Source organism: Chelonia mydas, chromosome 22 (assembly GCF_015237465.2).
Source record: "Chelonia mydas isolate rCheMyd1 chromosome 22, rCheMyd1.pri.v2, whole genome shotgun sequence".
Lineage (NCBI taxonomy): Eukaryota > Metazoa > Chordata > Testudines > Cheloniidae > Chelonia > Chelonia mydas.
Genome location: NC_051262.2, coordinates 15948127 through 15968793, shown reverse-complemented (window position 1 = coordinate 15968793; position 20667 = coordinate 15948127). Strand labels below are relative to the sequence as shown.

Genomic DNA, 20667 nt, shown 5'->3' with positions numbered 1-20667 from the left:
GCTCCACTCCAGAGGACGCTGCATTTTGTTGGTGAAATGGGGAACCCAGTTTTTTAAATTGTGAACACAGTAACGGAGTGGCATCTGCCCAGAATTCAGGTCCGTAGCACTTACAGTTTCTTGAGAAATTTGGGATAAAAGGTGCTATGGAAATTTAAACTAGACTGTAATATATAATATGTGAGTATAGCAGCCATTAGCTGGTTCCTGTGACACTGAATCCTGCAGCCAGCCAAGCCCCTGGAAAGAGGGGCCTGAAGAACTTCCAAGCCCAACAAATCTCCACAGTCCTTTCCCTGTTCTCCTAGTTCAATGTCAGAAAACTCCACCTCACGTTGTCCTAGAGAACAAATCCCACAAGGGAATTTCTTGAGTTCAGAAGACCACAGCCCTTCCTAGAGCCTTGGGCAAATGAATCAGGAGTCTTGCCAAAGCCAGGGCTGTAGGATTAGTCCCAATGCCTATGTACCTCCTGCAGTGGTTGCTCTGTTATTTTCCTCTGAGCGCTGTTTTAGCTGCAACCCATTTTGCCCCCTCCTCTGTGCGCAGAAGGCGTGTCAGAGTGGCATTTAAGCCAATGCTAGCTTGTGTGTGCTTTTATTCAGAGTTGGGATCAAAGATCACTTGCACGGGTTATGCATGCCCTGAAATCCATATCCAAGTGTGATCTGAGGGCAGCCAACCAGTGAGGTGTTAGGTGAAGTAGTAAATTCTCTGAGGGCTTGAGGAAGTGTAGGGGGCATGCAGGTGCGGTGTCGTATTTGTAGGATTTGTTGTTGCTTTCCAAAAGACAATGGGACTTGTCAGCCTTCTTTGGACACGTGCCATAATGCAGCAGCAGTTCTGTTGAGGCTGGCACCCAGAGTGCTGTGAATGACACAACACATGTCAGAGTTAGGCATGTTCTTTCTCCCTAGCTAGCCCAGCATGAGTCCGTGGGTCAGCTGGGAGGAAGAGCAGTTTGACTCTTGTTGCCTCTCTAATATAAACATACGTCCACCTCAGCCGCACAATGAACACAACACCCAGCTTGACCTCCACAGGTGCGAAACTCCACCCCTGCCAGCCTGAGGGTGAGCCACTTCGCTGCCACATGGAGTCAGCGGGAGCCCCTATAAAGTACAGTTACTATCTCTTGACATCTCATGGTAGCATCCACGTCTTAATGTTGCGCCTCTACCATGCAACATAATCATGTCCTGGTGCATGAGCAAGACACGATGTTCTCATCTTGACTGCCTTTCTCTTCCTGCTGTTAAGTGGTTGAGGAACTCTTCTGTTCCTCCTCCGGGGCATAGGGGATAGTCTACAGCAGAATGGAATTGAAGGAGGAGGTGGGTTATAACTTAAGCATGATGACTGAGTGGGAGGGGAGTAATGGTTTTATGGGTAGGGCACTAGACTGGGACTCGGGAGATCTGTATTTGGCATGTGCTTTGCCACAGATTTTCATGTTAAGTCCCTTAATCTCTCTCCACCTCAGCTTCCCCTTTGTAAAACAAGGACAATACTATTTCCTTTCTTCCCTCCCTTTGTCTTGTCTTTTGAGATTGGAAGCTCTTTGGAGCAGGGACTGTCTCTCACCATGTGTCTATGCAGCATGGAGCACAGTGGACCCTGATCTCAGTTGCACCCTCTAGATGCTACTGTAATATAAACAGTAACTCGCGGCTGCTTGAGCTGAAGGCCTGAGGTGAAACCGTTAATTCCCAGCTGGTTGCAAAGTGCCCCTCCGCCCAAAGAAAAAGAAATGTTCAAGCCACAGGTGATGATTGGTGTTGTAACCCAGAAACGAAAACGAAAAAGTCCCAGTAGATAACTTGCTGTTAGGTCTGCGAGGAGGATGGAAATTCCGTTTTGCAGAGGGCTTTTGCGGTGTTGAAATTTGGCTTTCATTCAAACTTTGAAATTCTCCACCAAAGAAAATTCTTGGCTTTTTCAATTTATATTATAATCTATTTTATAATACAAAATAACCAAAAAATATTGAAATGGAGGCTAAAAATATTTTGTTCTACAAATGTTGAAATGGGACAACTTTCCCCTCCCTCCCCCAGTTTTTCTCCAAAATGAAAGGTCTGTGAAATTGACATTTTGAGAAGCGTTTCAGTTTTGGATGGCACCGCTGTCTCTGATGGAGAATGGCTGAGCTGAAGTTTTTCTGAGCAGCTCTATTTTTTATACCATAAGACAGCTGGAAGCTGAATTGCCCACTCCTCAAGAACAGCGTTCTGTTTTACAGTATCAAGGGTTTATTAGAAGTCCAGTTGTATGCCCCCCCCAACAGGATTCCAGTCTGAAAATCCTGCTAGATTCATCACAGAAATTTAATTTGAAACAGGTGAGTAGCTTGGTTACAAACTCAACCAGTAGTTGATGGGATGGGATTGGGAAGGGAGTCTGTAAACCTTGCACGCAAGTACATGCTTTGCTCAGCAGTATGTTTCCCTTGGTTACTCCCCCCTCCCCCGTTTCAAGTTTTAACAGAGGAAGCAGTGTTACTATTCTTCAAAGCCTTCCTAGCTTCTGCAATAGAGAATTTAAACAGGACAGCTTCTGAAGATGGAGACAGCTCAAAGAAATGTCCCTACTTACCTGGCCCTGTCTATCTTTAACTTGTTGTGCTGCTGCCTTCCACTTGGAATAGCTGCTCTCATCTTTTCTCTCAGAGTAAGTTTGGCATTTATTTACGTTTATTAATTTTTTCATCGGTGTATTTCCAAATTTTGATTTACAAATGTGGTCTTAAAATGGCTGTTACAGAGAGAGTTGGAGACGCTAACTCTAATTTTCAATGCAAAGGTGTTTAAACGTTTGGATTTTATTCCCAGAAGTTATAGGGAATAGTGCAATTTTCCTTTAGCGATTTTCTAGGGCTACTTTAAGCAAGTGTGGGGATTGTTGCTTCCAAAAGTGAATTGACTGGGAAGGGACAACATTTCTCTTGAACTGTTGCTTTGTAGGTGGTGTTGGGTGTATGTGAAGGATATGCGTGTGAGCACTGGAGTGTGGGCTGTTTGTGTGCCTTGTGAATGGAGAGACGCAGCACTGACTTCTGTGTCCAGCGTTCTGACCGTTAGCTTGAGGATGGGGATTTTCACCTCCCGGGGACAGTAGCTGAGGACCTTTGCCTTGGAGTGATCAAATTCTGCCATGAGTTTCATTGTGATCAGTGCACACTTAATCCCCTTTCTGTGTACTCACATCACACAACTAACCATGTAAACAGATTCACAGTTATGCGTATGTGCTGGGACAATTCTGGGCATAAACAGAGGCTATCAGTCTCTGACAGCACAGCTTCTTTCATGAGGATTCATTAGGAATTGCATTTTTGCATCTATACAAATAATTTGTACTGTTTTTTCCCCAGCTCCCAAAGATATTTAGAATTTTATAGACAAATCCGTCAGTGAGCTGATGTGCTGAGTAGGAAACTTTGGCTACTAGAAACCTTTATCTGTGAAAGGTGTTTTTTTCTTTTTTCTTTTCACTTTTATTGAGATATCCAGTTGACATGTATTTTCTTCTGAGCAATAACCAAGCGGAGTATTGAAGCTGTCATTGCCCTAAGAGACTTGTTGATCGATGAAGTAAATACACAGGGACGACAGCACAGGCCACCACCGATACTCTGGTGAGGAGTGTGGCTCCACTTTAATTAGCCATGTAACCTCTTTGAGCAAAGAGGACACGTGTGGTTGGGTTTCAGTGCCAACATGTGTCCATTCTGTGACAGGGTTGGTGACAGGCCAAGTGGAGAGGGGGCATGTGATTGGTGCCTAGCCAGATCTGCTGCTTCCCACTAGGAAGCATGGTTTAATCTGGCAGCAGCCTCTCCCACCAGACTAGGGAGTAAGGTTATCTCATCAGAGAGAGGTCTTCCCCATGAGGAAGAACACAAACCAGATGGCTGTGGAATTTGAGGAGGAAACGGGAGGGGAAGAGGGTTAAAGGCATTTGAAAGGTTAGAAGTCAGGGAGGGTGAGGGGCAATATTTTCTGCTCTTTCCTCACGGCTCGTGCTTGGCCTTATCAGCTGCCATCGTAGCTGCGCTAAGAATATTTTGCTGGGTTTGATCTCATATTCTTTTCCAAGTAATAAGGGCCTTTAGAAGGCCTTTCCCTGATATCTAATCTAAGGTCACTTTCCCAGGAGAATCAGTCTCTCTGTATGCCTGGGTTTCCTCAGTGGAGAGAACTTATTCCTTATTTAATTCCAGTGATGGAAACAACAGTTCTTTTTGCATATGTTAATTTTCAGAGGAAGGAGTAAATATGTACATAGCTCCTGAAACTGGTGATGACTCCATAGCATATGTTGTAGCAAGGTGATACATTCACCGTTGCTAAAAGCCAGATTTTCAAACATATTTAGGCACCTAAAGAGTCAGATAATCGTCTAGTGGGATTTTCAGAAGCACCGAGACACCTTATTCCCATTGAAATCCTAAATATTTTTTAAAATCTTCCCTGAGTACTTACACAGCTAGAAGATATCTGACATCAAGGCTATCTTTAGGCTAGCAGAAAGAGACAGAACAAGGTTCAATGGCTGGAAGCTGCAGCTAGAAATATTCAAATAGGAAATAAGACTCAGTCTTTTCGCAGTGAGGGTAATTAAACACTGGAACAACTTACCAAAGGAAGTGCTAAATTCACTATCTTTGGAGGCTTTAAATAGACGTTGCACGTCTTCCTACGAGACATGCTGTAGTTCTGCCACAAGTGATTGGTCTCAATAGTGTTCCCTTGTGTACTGAGAAGGGCAATGTCCTCCACATGAGGAACGACTGGGTGAATTCTCTGGCCTGTGTTATAGAGGAGCTCAGACTAAATGATCAGAGTGGTCCCTTCTGGCCTCAAAAGCTCTGAATTCTTTAGAAAATGGGTAGATCACGTTCCGAATATCACAAACGTTCAATGAGCTGCCTGCAGATGAGCAAGCCACCACAAGTTATTCACAAAACTACCCACCTGGTAACTTCCAATAATGAAATAACAGCCAGTCTGTTTGCAGGCCAGTCACAGACAGGAGGAGTAAAATTTGTGAAACAAATGGTGTTACGATCGTACTTCCCCAGCTCTATCCAGGCAGGCTTGTTCTGTGGAGCCAGGGTGTTAAGCCCCAGTTCTGCCCAGGCCTAACACTATGAACATGAATAGTTCTACCGATGTCCATGGGGTTACTCAGATGTGTAAAGCTATGTGCACGCAATAAGTCTTGGCAGGATCAGGGCTTTAGTCTTGAAGCCTGCCAAATTTACTTATAAAAAACCCAGAGTCACTTAACCCTTTATTTCCTTTTGGTGACTGAATGATTGAATTTCTGCTTTGTATTATTCCACCCTCCCTTCCTCCCCAACCGACAACTTAATTAATCACCCCCTCCATACTGTGTGATGCAGCAAACAGGGTATGACAGGAAGATCCTGAAGAGAGCTGATTAAAAATAAAAAGACCTCCCAAAAAGTCACAGGAATGTTGATGAATTTTTTTTAATGTTTTCCATCCACATTTTGACCAGCTCTCATCCTGCATGTGACTGACCTCCATCTGGAAACCTAGCCTCCTTTCCTGTGGAGTGTTCAGCTTCCTCCCATGATGGTCCGATGGCAAGGATGCTAGCCTCCCTGTGACTTACTTCCCCACCTGTAAAATGGGCATAGCTACCTTCCCTTACCTCACTGGGGTGCTGTGAGGATAAATTCACTAGTGACTGTGAGGTGCTCTGTTACTATTGTAATGGGGACAGATACGTACCTAGGATAAATGGATTCCCCCAGAATTTGTTGAACCTCGAGGCATGGTGGAAAGCCCATCTCTATGAATGGGTATGTCCAAAGGCTGAAACAAGCTAATGGTAGGATTTCTGACTGGTGGATACGCCTACCCCTTGAATACTGCGTGCAGTTCTGGTTGTCTCATCTCAAAAAAGATATGTTAGAATTAGGGGTCTGGAACAGCTTCCATCTGAGGAGAGATTAAAAAGACTGGGACTGTTAAGCTTAGAAAAGAGCTGACTAAGGGGGGGACATAATAGAGGTCTATAAAATCATGAAGGTTGTGGAGAAGGTGAATAGGGAAGTGGTACTTACTCCTTTACACATAAAACAAGAATCAGGGGTCACCCAATGAAATTAATAGGCAGCAAGTTTAAAACAAATATGAGGAAGTACTTCTTCATACAACGCACAACTAACTTGTGGAACTCATTGCAAGGGGAAGTTGTAAAATGCCAAAAGTACAACTGGGTTCAAAAAAGAACTAGATAAGTTCATGGAGGATAGGTCCATCAATGGCTAGTAGCCAAGATGGTCAGGGATGCAATCCCATGCTCTGGGTGTCCCTAAACCTCTGACTGCCAGAAGCTGGGAGTGGACGACAGGGGATGGATCACTCGATAATTACCCTGTTCTGTTTATTTCCCGCTGAAGCATCTGGCCCCTGCCACTATCAGAAGACAGGATACCGAGCTAGATGGACCATTGGTCTGACCCAGTATGGCTGTTCTTATGTGTTTAAGCTATGTTGGTCATGTGACAGTTAATCAAATGACATGTGGTAGGAGAGAGGCAGACATGCAGCTGCTTTTTGATTGTTTCTTTGTAATTCCTGTGTCCTTGTATATATTGACGGCACATGGACCGTTGGATGGGCGCCCTTTGGGGTGGGGTTTTATAAGCCTGGAATCTAAATAACTGTTTTGATGGGTGAGGTGGGCTGTGTTTCCCTTCCAGGTAGAGAATGCCACTGGGACAGGTGACATGGAGCGAGCGTCCCAAGCTTCTCGCACTGCCCGCGTGCTGAATATCATCGGGATCGTCGTAGGAGTAATTTTCCTCATCATTGTAATTGTCATAGTGGTAGTGGGGAGAAACACCAAGTGATAGAAGACAGCGTCACCTTCTAAAAACTTGCTGGGCAATAGCCATGTATCCAGCGCAAGCCCTCCTACCTTCTCAAAGAGCCAGCTGGGCGCAAAAAGCCAAAGATGGGAGTCCTCAGCACCCCTGAGACTGCCAGCCAGAAGCTGCATCATGCACAAGCACCATCCTGTTCTTCTAGAAGCATTTCTTCATAATTAATTGCTTTGCGCTTTTGAATTAACCAGATTAACATGGTCTTCTCTACTGGTACGCAAATATATTGTAACAAGATACAATAAAAAAGGATTTGTATACAAGTGTCTCCCTACAAGTTTGTTCCCTGTTGCATTAATATACAGGCCCAAAGAATCTAGGTTATTGGAACGCTTCTTAAACTTTTATCCATTTTTATCCACTGTCCCACAGATGAGCTCACAACTAGGGTAAATTTATAGGCCCACTTTTTACAACAGTGTTGACATGAATGGTAAGCGACGGCTCCCGTATTTGTTTCCTGCTCTGCCACTGGACAGATGCCCTTTTATGATGCTTCCTCCTTTGTAAAGGTGCGGAATGGGGAAGTAGGTGGTATTAGGGTTGAATGCACTAGCCTGATACCTCTGGAGAGATGAATTCAAATCCACTCTTAGACCCTGATTCAGTAATGTTTTTAAGCCCCATTAACTTCAATGGGACTTGAGCACATGTTTACGCACTTTACTGAATCAGGCAGTTAGTTTCATTAGATTTTGGATTTAGAGTCAGATAGGAGACTTGCCACTTGCTTCAGTGGGAGATGAATTGGGTTCATAGTTCACAGGTGGCTGAGTCTGGTAGGTCTCATCCTAATCACTGCTTATTTATTTCCGAACCACCATCACGCAATTCATCCAGGAATTGGAGTGGCAGGGGGTGCTATTGGACTGGACTGAGGTACATCAGCACAGTTGGAGAGGGCCATGGCTGTGGTGTGACAGGTGGCAATTTCCTAGACAAACCTTAAGCTTAATACATTTGGGGTGCATTGTATTAAAATGCAATTGCTTATGTGTTATTGTGAGATTGTGTGTAACTTCTCTAGGAGGAGGGGGTAGGCTAATATATTTCCTCCGGTTATCAGCCCTTTTGAAGCTTTGCCCTGGCTAATCCATTGTCTGGCTGATTACCTATTCACGTTTCTTCCAGCTGGATTTTCCAGGGACCCAACAGACAAAGAAAGGAGTCTTTCTGATTTCTGAATTCTATTCTGAATAAATAGCCTGTGTTTAAGCTGATTCAGAGGGGCCTTCATTCTGATCCAGCAAAGGGACAAGGCCTCTGGCTCATGGAGGGTCCCACTCCTTAGGGCAGGGTTAGAAGGACTGATATCAACCAGAGCCCTTGGGGTGATGGGGGGAGGGAGGAGGTGACCTCTGGCATGCTTATTAGCGTGCATGTAGGTTCTTTTAGTGTTTTTAATGTTTGATGTGTAATACTCTTACCTTAAGAATAAATGTGTTTGTTTCGAAAGAGCTGTGTGGTCATTTATAACTGTGGGAAGTTACACGGTTAGCAGTCTCGGAGGCGGAAGCCAAAAAGGCCTGCTTAGTTAGACTGTCATTTGCTGGAAATAACACAGTGAAGTCTAGGAACTGTTCAGCCTGGAAATACCCAAGTCAGAAGGGAGACAGGGGCAGGGCTCCACCCAAGAAAGGCAACAGCTGTGGGAGGGCTAGGGGGGAAGCCCCACATCCTTTCAGAAAGGTAAAAATGAAATAAACACACTATCATTTTTTGCAACCTCAACTTGATGCAGCTACATTATGTGGAGTCCCTGCTGTTTGGCAAACATTCAGGTGGGGAAACTGTATCTCTGTTGCAATCACCCTTTCCTAAGCTCCAGGAAGTATGTGTACTTTTCTTTCCTGAAGCATGAGTTACGGTAATTAGAAACTAGGAGCCCTAGTCTGTGTGGGAATGGCCTGACTCAGCTGAAAATATTGCCCAGAAGAATCTCCCTGTCCGCATTACTTCTCCTTTCTTTTCAGGCCATTGCGAATTACAGTAATGTGTGTGTCTGGGAAGGGCCTCCCCCATGCAATCTTTTGAAAGGGTATTTACCCAGGCTGGAGGGATGTGTGTAGTATTTTCACAGACCCTTGGGACCATTTGGGGCTGCTCCTTGCCTTACAAGCCTAATTAACCTAATGAAAAAGCCCCCTTGTGGGCAACTGGCTGACTCTGGGGATCAGGAGTGGACCCTAGTATGACTCTGCCTTAGGTCAACAGTAACCAAAAGCTGCTGCTGTTTAGTGGCCCCCCTCCGTGAAATCATTTGATGGATTCTCAGTACAGTTACCAGCAATGTCCAAAGCCAAGGGCCTCCTGGCTGGAGGCCTTAGTGCACAGCGTTTCCAGGACTGTTTTCTAAGTACTTCGGCAGGAGGGAGAGGATGTATGTATGGGGAAAGGTTGTCCGCCTGCTGCTCACATTTTACCTTTTCCATAGATAGAGAACTCCAGTAAACACCCCGGGGTTGCCTGTCTGGCTCATCTCCCCAGCACTAATGCTCCTTTGCCCAATCCCTGAACCTACTGGCTACAGTCCTACACAGATGGAGAAAGTGAGGCATAGGCTGTTTTGAATACAGCAGTTTCCCTTCAGGCTAATCATCTTTCCTGTAACTGACTCCCAGCCCAGTTAATGGGAGCCATGTGCGGGTACAGCCATCACCAGCGCAGTGGACCTGGTCCAACTAATTCTAAACAAAGCCATCGTTTCTCTCCAGATTCCACCAGACCGGGTGACATGGCTTTGAGAGTGTCACGCAAGAGGGTGGGGTGGGTTTTTTTCCCCACAAGTTAGCAATTGTAACTTGGAAAGAACAATCTGCTTTTGATTGGAGAGAAAGGGCCTCCCTTCAGCCTTTTCTGAAGCTATTCGCATCTCTGGTGTCAACAACTGCTTAGACTGGCAGCCAGGGCTTAAAGCCCTATGGAAAGAATGTGTGAGGGTGGGGGTTCTATCTATCATCATCTGCAAGCAGCAGTACTTAGAGGGCATCCCCAGGTTGATTTCAGTTTTTGGTTGGGTTTGTGACCCTTGAGCCCCCTCCACACACACTTTAAACATTGAGTGCAGCTGAGCTGTGATAGATTGTGACCTCCTGAGGTCTCATAAATTAAGCAGAGCGGGGCCAGCTCTGTACTTGGGTGAGAGACCTGTAAAGACAATGAGAAGCTGCAGGGAGTCACCTGCCTCCCCCTCTGGTTACAGAAGTATTTGTTCAGGATGAATTAATAAAAGTCAGATGAATCTTGGAGCCTGGATTAAGCAGTGATTTTGAGCCCAGACAATCTACTTTTTGCTGATCCTCATCTTGGACATCCCCAGACCAGTGCTCTTTGCCATGCCCTGAAACGCTTTCTAGGTCTGCTCAAACCAAATCTAAGTCTCTCCTTCATGGCATTGCAGAGCACTATTGCTCAGCTGCCAGGGATAATCCCCTTGCTAGGTAGCTTGTCTCAGATCACCTGTGGCCACCAATGGAAATAGCCAACCGGCTCCGTTCAAGGCTTTGCTCAAAGGGTTGGCATTGGCTGCCTACTTTCTGTTAGAATCCCAATTCCAAATAATGAATTTTGGGGTTTGCTGGCCATGCTGAATTTTAAAAAACAAACATACATTTGTTTGGGTGGACCTGAAAAAAATGTTTTTTTTTATTTTTTGGTGAATCTAAAAGTAAAAGAAAATTCATTTTGGGTCAAATGAAATATCTAGTTCTATAGGAAACTGTTTTCTCTAGATTTTGAGTTTTGTTGTTGTTGTTGTTTTGTTTTTACATTTCTGTATTTTTAAAATAAATTGAAAAGTCATTTTGACACAAAAAATTAAAACTTTTCATTTTCAAAGTATTCCAGGGTTGGAATAAGTCAAACATTTCAGCTTTCCCAGATATTTTGTTTTTTCGATCAAAACAATTCAGTGAAACCAACACATATTTGTGACATTTTTGGTATCCCCAAATCTGTATATTTCACCAAAAACAATTTTGGCCAAAAATTTTCACCCGGCTCTAGCTGTGAACTCTGTCACTTGAGACATTTAAACCTGGACTGGACACAGCATGGGAAACCGTACTCTAGAGAGCAGCCCAGGATTGGCTGTGGGGGCTGGAGGAATGGGATAGCTGGTGCTTGTATTGTGACACTTTCTTCGGGGACCCAAGGTTTTCAGGCTCCTTGCCACTACCTGCCCTCAGTGAGAGGAAGTCTTGTCTATGCCCGCAACCTGAAACCACTAGCCTCCGGCAGCACAAGAACTACCTTCCTGCCCTTCGTAGGTCTCGCTTTCTCGGTACAGATTACCGATAGGCACATACCTTCCCCCTGAATTCTTGGAATGGCCTCTGGCACGCCCAGCCCATGTTCCACTACACATTTACAGAACTCTGAGAGCTGCTACTCCCTAAAGGAAAAGCACACACCAGCTTGCAAGATTCAGCTCAGGATCACCACTCAGCTCAACACACAGAACTTCAATATATACATATCGTGAAAACAGGAATAAGTTTATTATCCAAACAGATTCAAGGACAGAAAGTGAGGATATTGCAAAGCAATGGTTACGTATAAAACAAAATCATAACATGCTTTCTAGAGCCGACACTTACCCAACAAGGCGTTCCGCTATCTTCTACGAGATAGCTTACCTCACGTCCTTTTCTCAGCATTTTCAACCAGTTTAGCTGTGATCCTTTCTCATAAAATCAATCCTACTGGCAGTCCTCACAGTTTGAAGGAATAACTGGAGGTTCATCTACACCCCAGATATAGTTTCAAAAGTTCATTACCTTACTCCTAAACAAGATAACTCCTGTTGGCTTATTTTTTTCCTGAAGCCCCTGCAATCTATTGATTAGAATTTTGCTCAGACTGTAAATGGGTGTCCTTTGGGAACCACACAATACTCAGTTTGCACGTGGTGAGCCAGAGTGACATACGCATCTCTGTCTTGCATGACAGAGGTATGTGGATCACCTGGGGGCCTGCCTTTACTCAGAGTCCTAGGGAACATAATTTTTACTATATATCCATAACTATTCACATGTTTTCCATACATGCATCTTGCAATGATTATGATGATCAGTGTGACACAGGCTTTCATTACATGACCCCTTTTGATGAACCCAGGAGATCCGTGTACCCCTATGTACCCCGGGGCCCTCTACCAGTTGGCATCAAGGGGTCCTTGGGTCACATGTCTCATCTCTCAATTCTATGTTCTTTGATTAATGCACATGCCAATGCAAAATCAGACCCAGCTTTGGCTCTGAGAAGCCCCCACCCCAGCTCCCTGTGCTCCCTGCCCGCCACAGAGCCAAAATACAAGTTTGCCCCGGGTGCCTTTCTCCCTAAGGCCAGCCCTGCCCTTTCCCTTGCGCCAAGGCTCTTTCCTGCTCATTTTCAGCAGGACTAAGCAGGCCGCTTGCACGCAACCAGACTCAGCACAGCCTCAAAATCTGAAAATGCGCTTTCAGAACAGTTTGGAGTCACCTCAACACACTGTACGTCATACCCGGCCTCTCTCAGGGCTTCCTCCACCGACTCCCACTCCAGGTAGAGGCAGGAGAACCTGCGCTGGCCTACCATGTAGTAGGTTTCTTTCAGGACTGTCACCATCACCAAGTGGCCCCCTGGCTTTAACAGAGAACTGATGTTCTTCAGTGCTGCACGATAGCTGTTCAGGTCTTTGCAAGCAGCTTCCAAGCACAGTGTGGAGAGCAGGCAGTCGGCCTGGGGCAGAGACACAGGGGCCAAGATGTTGGATTGGGACACATCGCATTTCAGAACCTGCTTGACTTTCTTTCTCAACTTCTCTTCCTTCTCAGCCCACTTTTCCCTGCAAGAAATGTTATATTGTGTATCATTGCATGATTATCAGTCTGTCCATCAGATCTCAGCAAGGCGATGTTCAATGGAATCAAAAGGCAGCACATTTAAAACTAATAAGAGGGGACTTTTTTCCACACAGCATGCAATTAACCAGTGGAACTCATTGTCACAAGACACCACTGAGGCCAAGAATTAGACAAAAGGATAATAGCCAGTTACATTACAGTAGGGATTAACCATAACCAAGCCCTGGAAAGGCTATAAACCCTCCTGCTTCAGGGCATAAGCCAACCCTTGACTAGCTGGAGTTAGGAGGAAACTTTCCCTGGGTGCTAGGCATTTCACAATTGTCAAACTGCAGAGCAATGCAGCAAGAAAAGACATTGGTGTGACTCTCCATTCCTACTGATCCAGGAGCATGGGGAGCTTTGGACAGCTCAGCATTTTCTCTTTGCATCAACACCTTCTGTGCTTCTGATCTATGCAAGGGAGAAGGAGGTTCCAGTGGTTAGCATGCTAATCTAGAACCCTGGAGATCTGCATTCAGTTCTGTGCTCTGCCACAGATCCTTCTGAGTGGCTGTGAATAAGTCACATAGTCTCGCTGTGCTTCAGTTCCCTCTCTGGATAATGGGGGTAAGGTCACAAGGGTGTTGAGAGTCAATGCATTAATAAAAATAGAGAGTCTCTCAGGCTCTGGCAATGGGGGCTGTATGAGTTCCCAGATAAACAGAGACTCTTGCCTCTAATCTGCAGCCCTTCTTCCCCCAACCCCCTGCCATTCCAGTCCTGGGCTGCATCCTTCAACAGCTCTGCCTGAATCGCTCCCCTGCTGTTTCAGTCCTGGGCTCTGCCCACCCCTCCAGCTTTGCCAATGCACCTCTATTCAGACCAGCATTCCCTGACCCTTGATCTGCCAGTCCTGCCCCCTTCAACCCTATGCTGCCAATGCATCTCATCTCTGAACAGCTGGTCCTTTGCCTGGCCTGCTATTTCAGTTCTACCCAGCTCTCTGCTGGTGCCCCTCACTCCTTCCTGACCCAAAGCCTCCACCCTTTACTATTCCAGTTCTGCTCCTCCTACACACAGATACACAGCTCTGCTGATGCCCCTCAGTCCTAACCTACAGCACCCCTTGCTCTTCCAGCCCAGCACCTCTCCTGAACTGAGACTGCCACTGGTGTGAATTTCAATTAAAATCAAGTAGCTAAAACTATTCACCGCCCTCTGAAAACATAAGGTCTGATGTACTTGGAAATATTTTGTCCGAGCTTTCTGTGGATGTTTAGCTCTGGAGAGAGATTAGATAGCAAGTCTCTGAAACACAAAGCCCCACAGCAGACTGAAACACTATCACTGCCACACACAGAGACAGCTGCTCTGTCTAGATACAACTGTTGTTTTATCATTTATCAATTGTGTTAGCTCATTCACACCATGGCCCTTTGCAGACCCGTGTATAGACAAGAGCCCTGTTCCAAGGACCTTCCTCTTCAGACTAACTAGAATTTTTTATTCTAGACAAGCTCTCAACAAGGTCCCATGAGAGGCCCCTGCTGGCCCAGAGTGGAATTTTACAGACATTTACACGCTATTGGGAAATACAATTTGTCTGGTTTTCCAGGTTTCAATGTCCTGTTTAAACATATAACCCCACAGGAAACTAAAAAGTGAGAGGCATCCACGTTCTCTGCACTGGCCAAGTAGCAGGTTACAATGACTGAACCGTATTCAACCAGAGCGGAAAAAGGGCGAATTGAGAGAAGCAGGAGTGGGATCGGTGTTTGTATAGCTGCGCTTACACAGTTGGCAGTAACTACTTGCACTCCACTGAATGAATGTCCTGGGAGGGGTAATGCCCAGAACTACAAGCCTGGAAATTACCAAGTAAGGAGAGACTGTGGCATGGCACAGCAAAGGTGATGCATATAGAAACCTTATTACCAGAACTAGGGAATTTAGTAAAGGTCTGTGTCCTGGTTGGTCATTTCAATATGACTTTGGATTCAGGTTTCAAATCCTTCCACATATGCTTTTGAAAGACATACACTGAGTCCTTGCCATCTACGGTGGGAGCAGTGGTCATGTAGTCAAAACAAAGACCCGCGTTTTAACCACTGCCACTGACTTCCTGTGTGATCTTGGGCATGTTACTTCCCTTCTCTGCACCTTAGTCTCCCCATCTTTAAAATGGAGATAAAAATGCTTCCTTATCTGTCTCAGCAGTGTAGTTGTAGCCATGTTGGTCACAAGATATTAAAGATACAAGGTGGGTGAGGTAATATCTTTTATTAGACCAACTTCCATCCAATAACTTGATCCAATAAAAAACATTTACCTCACCGACATTGTCCCCTTATCTGTCTACCTAGGTATTTATGCTATGCCCATCACCATGGTATTTCACCTTCCAGAGTTGTTAGGAAGCTAAATTCATGTATGTTTTTAAAACTCACAGTCAACCTCTGGAACTCGTTGCCAGGGGATATTGTGAAGGCCAAAAGTATAGCTGGGTTCAAATAGCATTAGGTAAGTTCATTGAGGATAGGTCCATCAATGGTTATTGGCCAAGATGGTCAGGGACACAATCCCATCCTCTGATGTCCCTAAGCCTCTGACTGCCAGATGCTGGGACCGGACAACAGGGAATGGATCACTTGATAATTGCCCTGTTCTGTTCATTCCCTTTGAAGAATCTGGCATTGGCCACTGTTGGAAGACAGGATACTAGGCTAGATGGACCATTGGTCTGACCTGATATGACCATTCTTATGTTCTTATGAGATGGAAGGTGACTGAGAACTGTGAAGTATTAGTACATATTAGAATAGTTATTTCAGTACAATAGTGTGAAATTTAGTTGGTAAGCTCTCTGGGGCGGGGACCTTCTTTTTGCTGTATGTTTGTACAGCACCTAACACAAGGGGGTCCTTGTCCATGGCTATGCAGGCGTGCTGGAACAATTTTTATAGTGGGAGTGCTGACAGCCATTGAACCAAATTGTAAACCCTGTATATAATGCAATCAACTTGAAGCCTGGGGGTACTGCAGCCCCCTTATTTCCAGCACCTATGTGCGTAACACATCATGTTACCTATAAAAGTCTCCCTAAGGCGGATCCTTTTGAAATAGAGGGGTTTCAACATGAAATTTTGTCCTGAGAATTATTATTAAGGTCACCAATCATGAAAGGAAAAATGACAAATTCTATGCACAAAGAAAATGTATGTTCTAAATTTTCAAAAGTGACTAGTGATTTTGGGAGACTCTTTTTGGGTGTCCAACTTGAGCTACCTTAAAGGGAGCCTGATTGTCACATGGGAAGTGCTTAGGACATACTAGATTTGGGCCTTTTTTACAGCATCTCATTTAATGCACCCAAAAAACTAGTCACCTGGGAAAATGTGCAGAGCTGGTCAGAAAAATGTCCAAACCAAACGTTGATGGAAAATGATGGGGGAAGTTACACAAAGATGTCCATGGTTTTTTGTTTGTTTTCCAACCAGCTGCAATTAGTTAAAAAAAAAATTAGTTAAGTTTGAGAAGCATACAGGCTTCAGCGCTCTGTGAGAGGTATGGGAGGCTTTCCTGATAGCAGCTACAGAGAATGTGTGACAGGATCATACTTCTGAGTTGTTTTATAATAAAGGCTGAAAAGAGAGGATTGTTATTCTGTTTGCAGCACTATTCTAATCAAAAATTTTACACAACACAGAGGTAAACCCTAGGCCCTGACCCTAAAACACTTACACACTACTTCACTTCAGCCAATGTATTATTATTTATTATTTGTATTACTACAACGCAGGGGAGCTGGAACAATTTGTACAGTGGGGGTGCTGAGAGCCATTAACCCAAACTGTAAACCCTGTATGTGATGGAAACCACTTCAATCCAGGGGGGTGCTGCAGCATCCCCAGCACCCTTCGTTCCAGCCACTATGTGGCTATGGCTCGTGGGTGCTATGGTAATAAAGACAGTATCATAATAAGTATAACTAATAATAATAGTGACACATGACCTATAGGGTTCAGCTGGCAGCTTCCAAACATGGCAGTTGGATCCAGGAGCGAGCGCTTCCAGTGGATTCCCATTTCTTGAGCCTCCCCTGCGTCTGTCATATGTCAGCCTTTGGGTGTCCTACTCAGTTTGTCATTGTGTTTTCGCATCACACTCTAGGAAGAGGTCCCCTCCGCTGCAGGGGTTCATTTCAGTGACAAGACATGTTTCCTCTGACTGGATCATCAGTAGCCAGGTCACCCTTCCTTACCTGTCTCCTTCCAGCTCACACACGTATTTCACCACTGGAGTCCAGTCAAATGCTCCTGGCTCATTCTTCAGCCATTTCTCCAGTTCCTGGCGGTTCTGGTCTGTATAGTCCGAAGCGATGATCTCCTTAAAGTTCTCGCAGGCGGAAAGGAGCTGATAAATGGTGGGGCCGCTGCCGATGTCAATCAGGGTGTCGCCTTTCAACCCACCTGGTTGGGAACGGCAGGGAACAAAGTTACATTGGTGCATTGCATGACCCATAAGACGGAGAAGTTGTACTCAGTGCTGGTTGGGGTTTTTTTGAGGCGGGCTTTTTGTTTGTTTGGTTTTCATTTGCTTCTTTGATGCTTCATGCGAATAGTATGTAGGATGGAACACTCCTCCAGCAACAGCCTCAACACCTAAGGAGGTGTGTTCTGGTTAGGGCCTTTGCCTAGGACTAATGAAATCTGCCACAGACTCGCCGTGTGACTTTGGTGAGTCACTTAATCTCTCTGAGCCTCAGTCCTTCATGTGTTAAGTGGGAATAACAATCCTGCCTTTGTACATCTTGTCTATTTAGATTATGAACTCTCTGCCTAGGCTGAAGTTGGTTCCTTATTCCCAATTCCTTGTCTGTGGTACCAGCATCCTATCCACTGTTCCCAGTTGTTTATTTAACCTCCAAAATTATTTAAAAATATGTCAATGTAAAATTTCTAAATTTCTAAAATTTTAGAAATTTTATCAAATGTATGTGATTGAATGTGATAAAAATGTAAATGACTAATTACTTAATTATTTATTAATTGAATGACCAAATAAGTGGATTGGCAGTGTGACATGAGGCAGAGCATTGCACAGTAACAAAACTTCAGGTCAGCCAGCGGCATGCCTCAGTTCCTTCAGAAGAGTCTGACAGTGGCGGGGATGTGTCAGTCGGGGTGACCCAAGACTGATTTTGTCATGTTTGGCCCGTCAAAACCCAGCTCCTTACTTCATTCGTAATTGAATAATCAGCTCATTATCTTTCACATTTTATCAATTCAATCACATTGATAAATATATTTTAAATAATTTTGCCCTTTGAATAAAGGTCTAGGAACCATGAATAAGGAACTAACTTCAGTCTCAGAACTCTCTAGGGTAAGGACTTCCTCTGTACTTGTACAGCGCTCAGCACACCAGGGTCCCGATCTCAGCTGGGGACTCTCTATACCATCACAATAATCATTCTATAGACGCTCATTATCATAGGTGTTCTGATACCATGATCCTCAACATGCTTTAAAAGTGTTGCTAGAAAACCAGAGTAGGGAACCAGCAGTGGAAAGACTAACCCAGAATACCCTGGTTATAAACTGCTTAGCAGTGAGCCCAGTCACATGCTATGAGATGCCACGGAGAAGTTCTCCAGGGTTTGTAGTAACATCAGTAACCCCTAGTCCATTTCCAGGTTTAGAATCCAGCTGGCAACATCTGTTACTTCTCATAACACATAGCAGGAAAGAAATCAGATTAATTTATGAAGAGGGGGGATTTTTTTTTAATTCCTGTGATATTAAAGGGTTTAACAGCTTGTACAACAGTGAGGATAGTTCCAGATTGCAACATTGATCATAATAGGATGCAGGGAACCAGGTCACCTGCTCCTTTCAGTAGTTGCAATTTGAAGTCCATCTGAGTCAGTGATTTTAATTCTCATGAGAGTCTGGGGTTGATGACACAGATGGCTCCCTAATCAGGGTCCCCCAACCTGAGTCTGCCATTCCAGCCTTGGGCCTCACCCTCGATTCTGCCATTGCATCTCATTCTTGAACTGCAACTCCCACTCGCTCTTCCCCTCCTGGGCTCTACCACACACAGCTTTGCTAATGTTCCGATGAAGTGAGCTGTAGCTCACGAAAGCTCATGCTCAAATAAATTGGTTAGTCTCTAAGGTGCCACAAGTACTCCTCAGCTTTGCTAATGCATCTCATACGCTTGTTATTCTAATCCCAAACTTCACTATACACAGCGCTGCAGACGCTCTTCAGTCCTGACTCACAGTCCCCACTTTTCTCTGTTCTAGGTCTCCTCCAACCCCAGCTCTGCCAATACCCCTCAGTCCTGACCCACAGCTCCTCCAATGCATTATTCCAGCCCTCGACCTCTCCAGAATTGAGATTGCCACTGATGTATGGATTTTAAAGGGGAAAATTGAGTAGCTAAAACTAGCTGCAACACTTAGGAAATGAAGGGGCTGACTTACTCGGAAATACTTTCAGTGGCTTAGTGTGAGTATGTAGCTCGAGAGACTAGTGTGTGTGACATACAAAACCCCACATCATACTGAACCATCATGGCCTCTACAGCTGCTAGTTATAATTAGAAATGCTCTCAATATTATTTATTATGTGCATGCCATGAGTATGAAGACAAGACTCCTGTCCTAAAAGCCTTGCTACCCTTATAGAGCCTTGTTGTTTCCCGTCACAGACAGCATTATTAAACGAGCATGTGATCACAGGACAAAGGAAAAGCTGAGAACTTCTCAATCCTAGTGCACTATACCCGCAGGACACTATACTCACCTGAAATGAATATCTTAAACAGGCTTCTCAGATTTAATTCCAGAATTTCATTCCCTTGGCAATGACTGGAACCAAAGGAATAATAGGTCTTCAAATACACTGCAGGATTAAAATCTTTCTGGTAAGCTTCTCCCCCTGTGAAACTAGCTGGAGATTCCATCTTGCACAAACAACCTCTGCTCTGCATTTGTTCCGAATGGAGACTGATAGCTCTTCCTGTTGATACTTTAACCCCCTCCTTGTACTTGCAAATTTCACTTTCACTTCAGACTGGGAAATTTTTCAGGCTGAGAGATCCCACAGGATCTGCAAGATTTTCTCAGTCTGCAGAATCAAAAGAAGAAGCAGCAGAAAAGACTATATGGGGAAGAAAGTGTGTCGTGACCACATTTTCCCAATGGGAAAATGGGACACTGTGTGGGGCCGGTCTGCACGGGGCTAGCCTGAAGCCCCCTGCCACCCACCCGCATGGGGCTGGCCCAGCCCAAGCTGCTCTCCTCAGCCTTCCCTCCCTTCCACTCAGGGCTGGTGTTGCCGCTCTCCTACCTCCACCAGCACGTTCCTCCATGCCCTGCTAGGGGTCGCCCCCCACTTTTTTTGGCCAAACTGGTCCCTTTTGCTGATCATCAGTTGGCAAGAACATATGGTACAAATGCCCAGTTTGGCCAAAAAAAAGTGGGGACAGTTGGGACAGGGCTTAAAAAAGCAACTGTCCCAGCCAAAACAGGACATATGGTCACCCTCGTCTGAGGCTATGTCTATACTAGCCATGGGATGATGATCTGGTCCTGAGCTCAGATGATCTGGTCCGGTTCTGGTCTGGTCTGGTCCAGATCTGGAGCTCAGTCAAACGCTCCCAGCTCATTCTGCAGCCATTTCTGCACTCCTGGGGTTTCTGGTCCATCTAGTCTCTGGCAATGATCACTTTGAAGGTTTTGCTGGTGTATGGTGGGGCTGGTGCAGATATCAATCAGGGTCTCCCCTTTAATATTGTCTGATTTGGAATAAACAATCCCAGCTTCTCAGGACATACAGCAGCAGGGGATGGACGATGAAGTTGGATGGGTAGAGGCTGAGTCTAGCAAGCTTGAGGATTTCTCCTCTA

The 20667-nt window shown here is 45.0% G+C and overlaps 1 protein-coding gene and 2 long non-coding RNA genes across 3 annotated transcripts in view; 2 read left to right on the top strand and 1 right to left on the bottom strand.

Moving 5' to 3' along the window:
• Nucleotides 1-20667, top strand: part of LOC122463553 — a 30012-nt gene that overhangs the window by 8907 nt on the left and 438 nt on the right. The window contains exon 2 of the long non-coding RNA XR_006287024.1: nt 7778-7780. This is a non-coding gene — a long non-coding RNA (uncharacterized LOC122463553). The remainder of the gene's footprint in view (nt 1-7777; nt 7781-20667) is intronic.
• LOC114019634 lies at nt 1257-7182 on the top strand. The gene is made up of 2 exons (XR_003564659.3): nt 1257-2670; nt 6740-7182. It is a non-coding gene; the product is annotated as an uncharacterized LOC114019634 (long non-coding RNA).
• Nucleotides 11398-19781, bottom strand: LOC102931305 (nicotinamide N-methyltransferase). Its single transcript, XM_007060491.4, has 3 exons — nt 19563-19781; nt 17012-17219; nt 11398-12749 (listed from the first exon to the last, which is right to left on the bottom strand). Exons 1-3 carry the CDS (start codon nt 19747-19749, stop codon nt 12323-12325), a joined length of 822 nt encoding a protein of 273 aa, XP_007060553.3. The 5' UTR covers nt 19750-19781; the 3' UTR covers nt 11398-12322.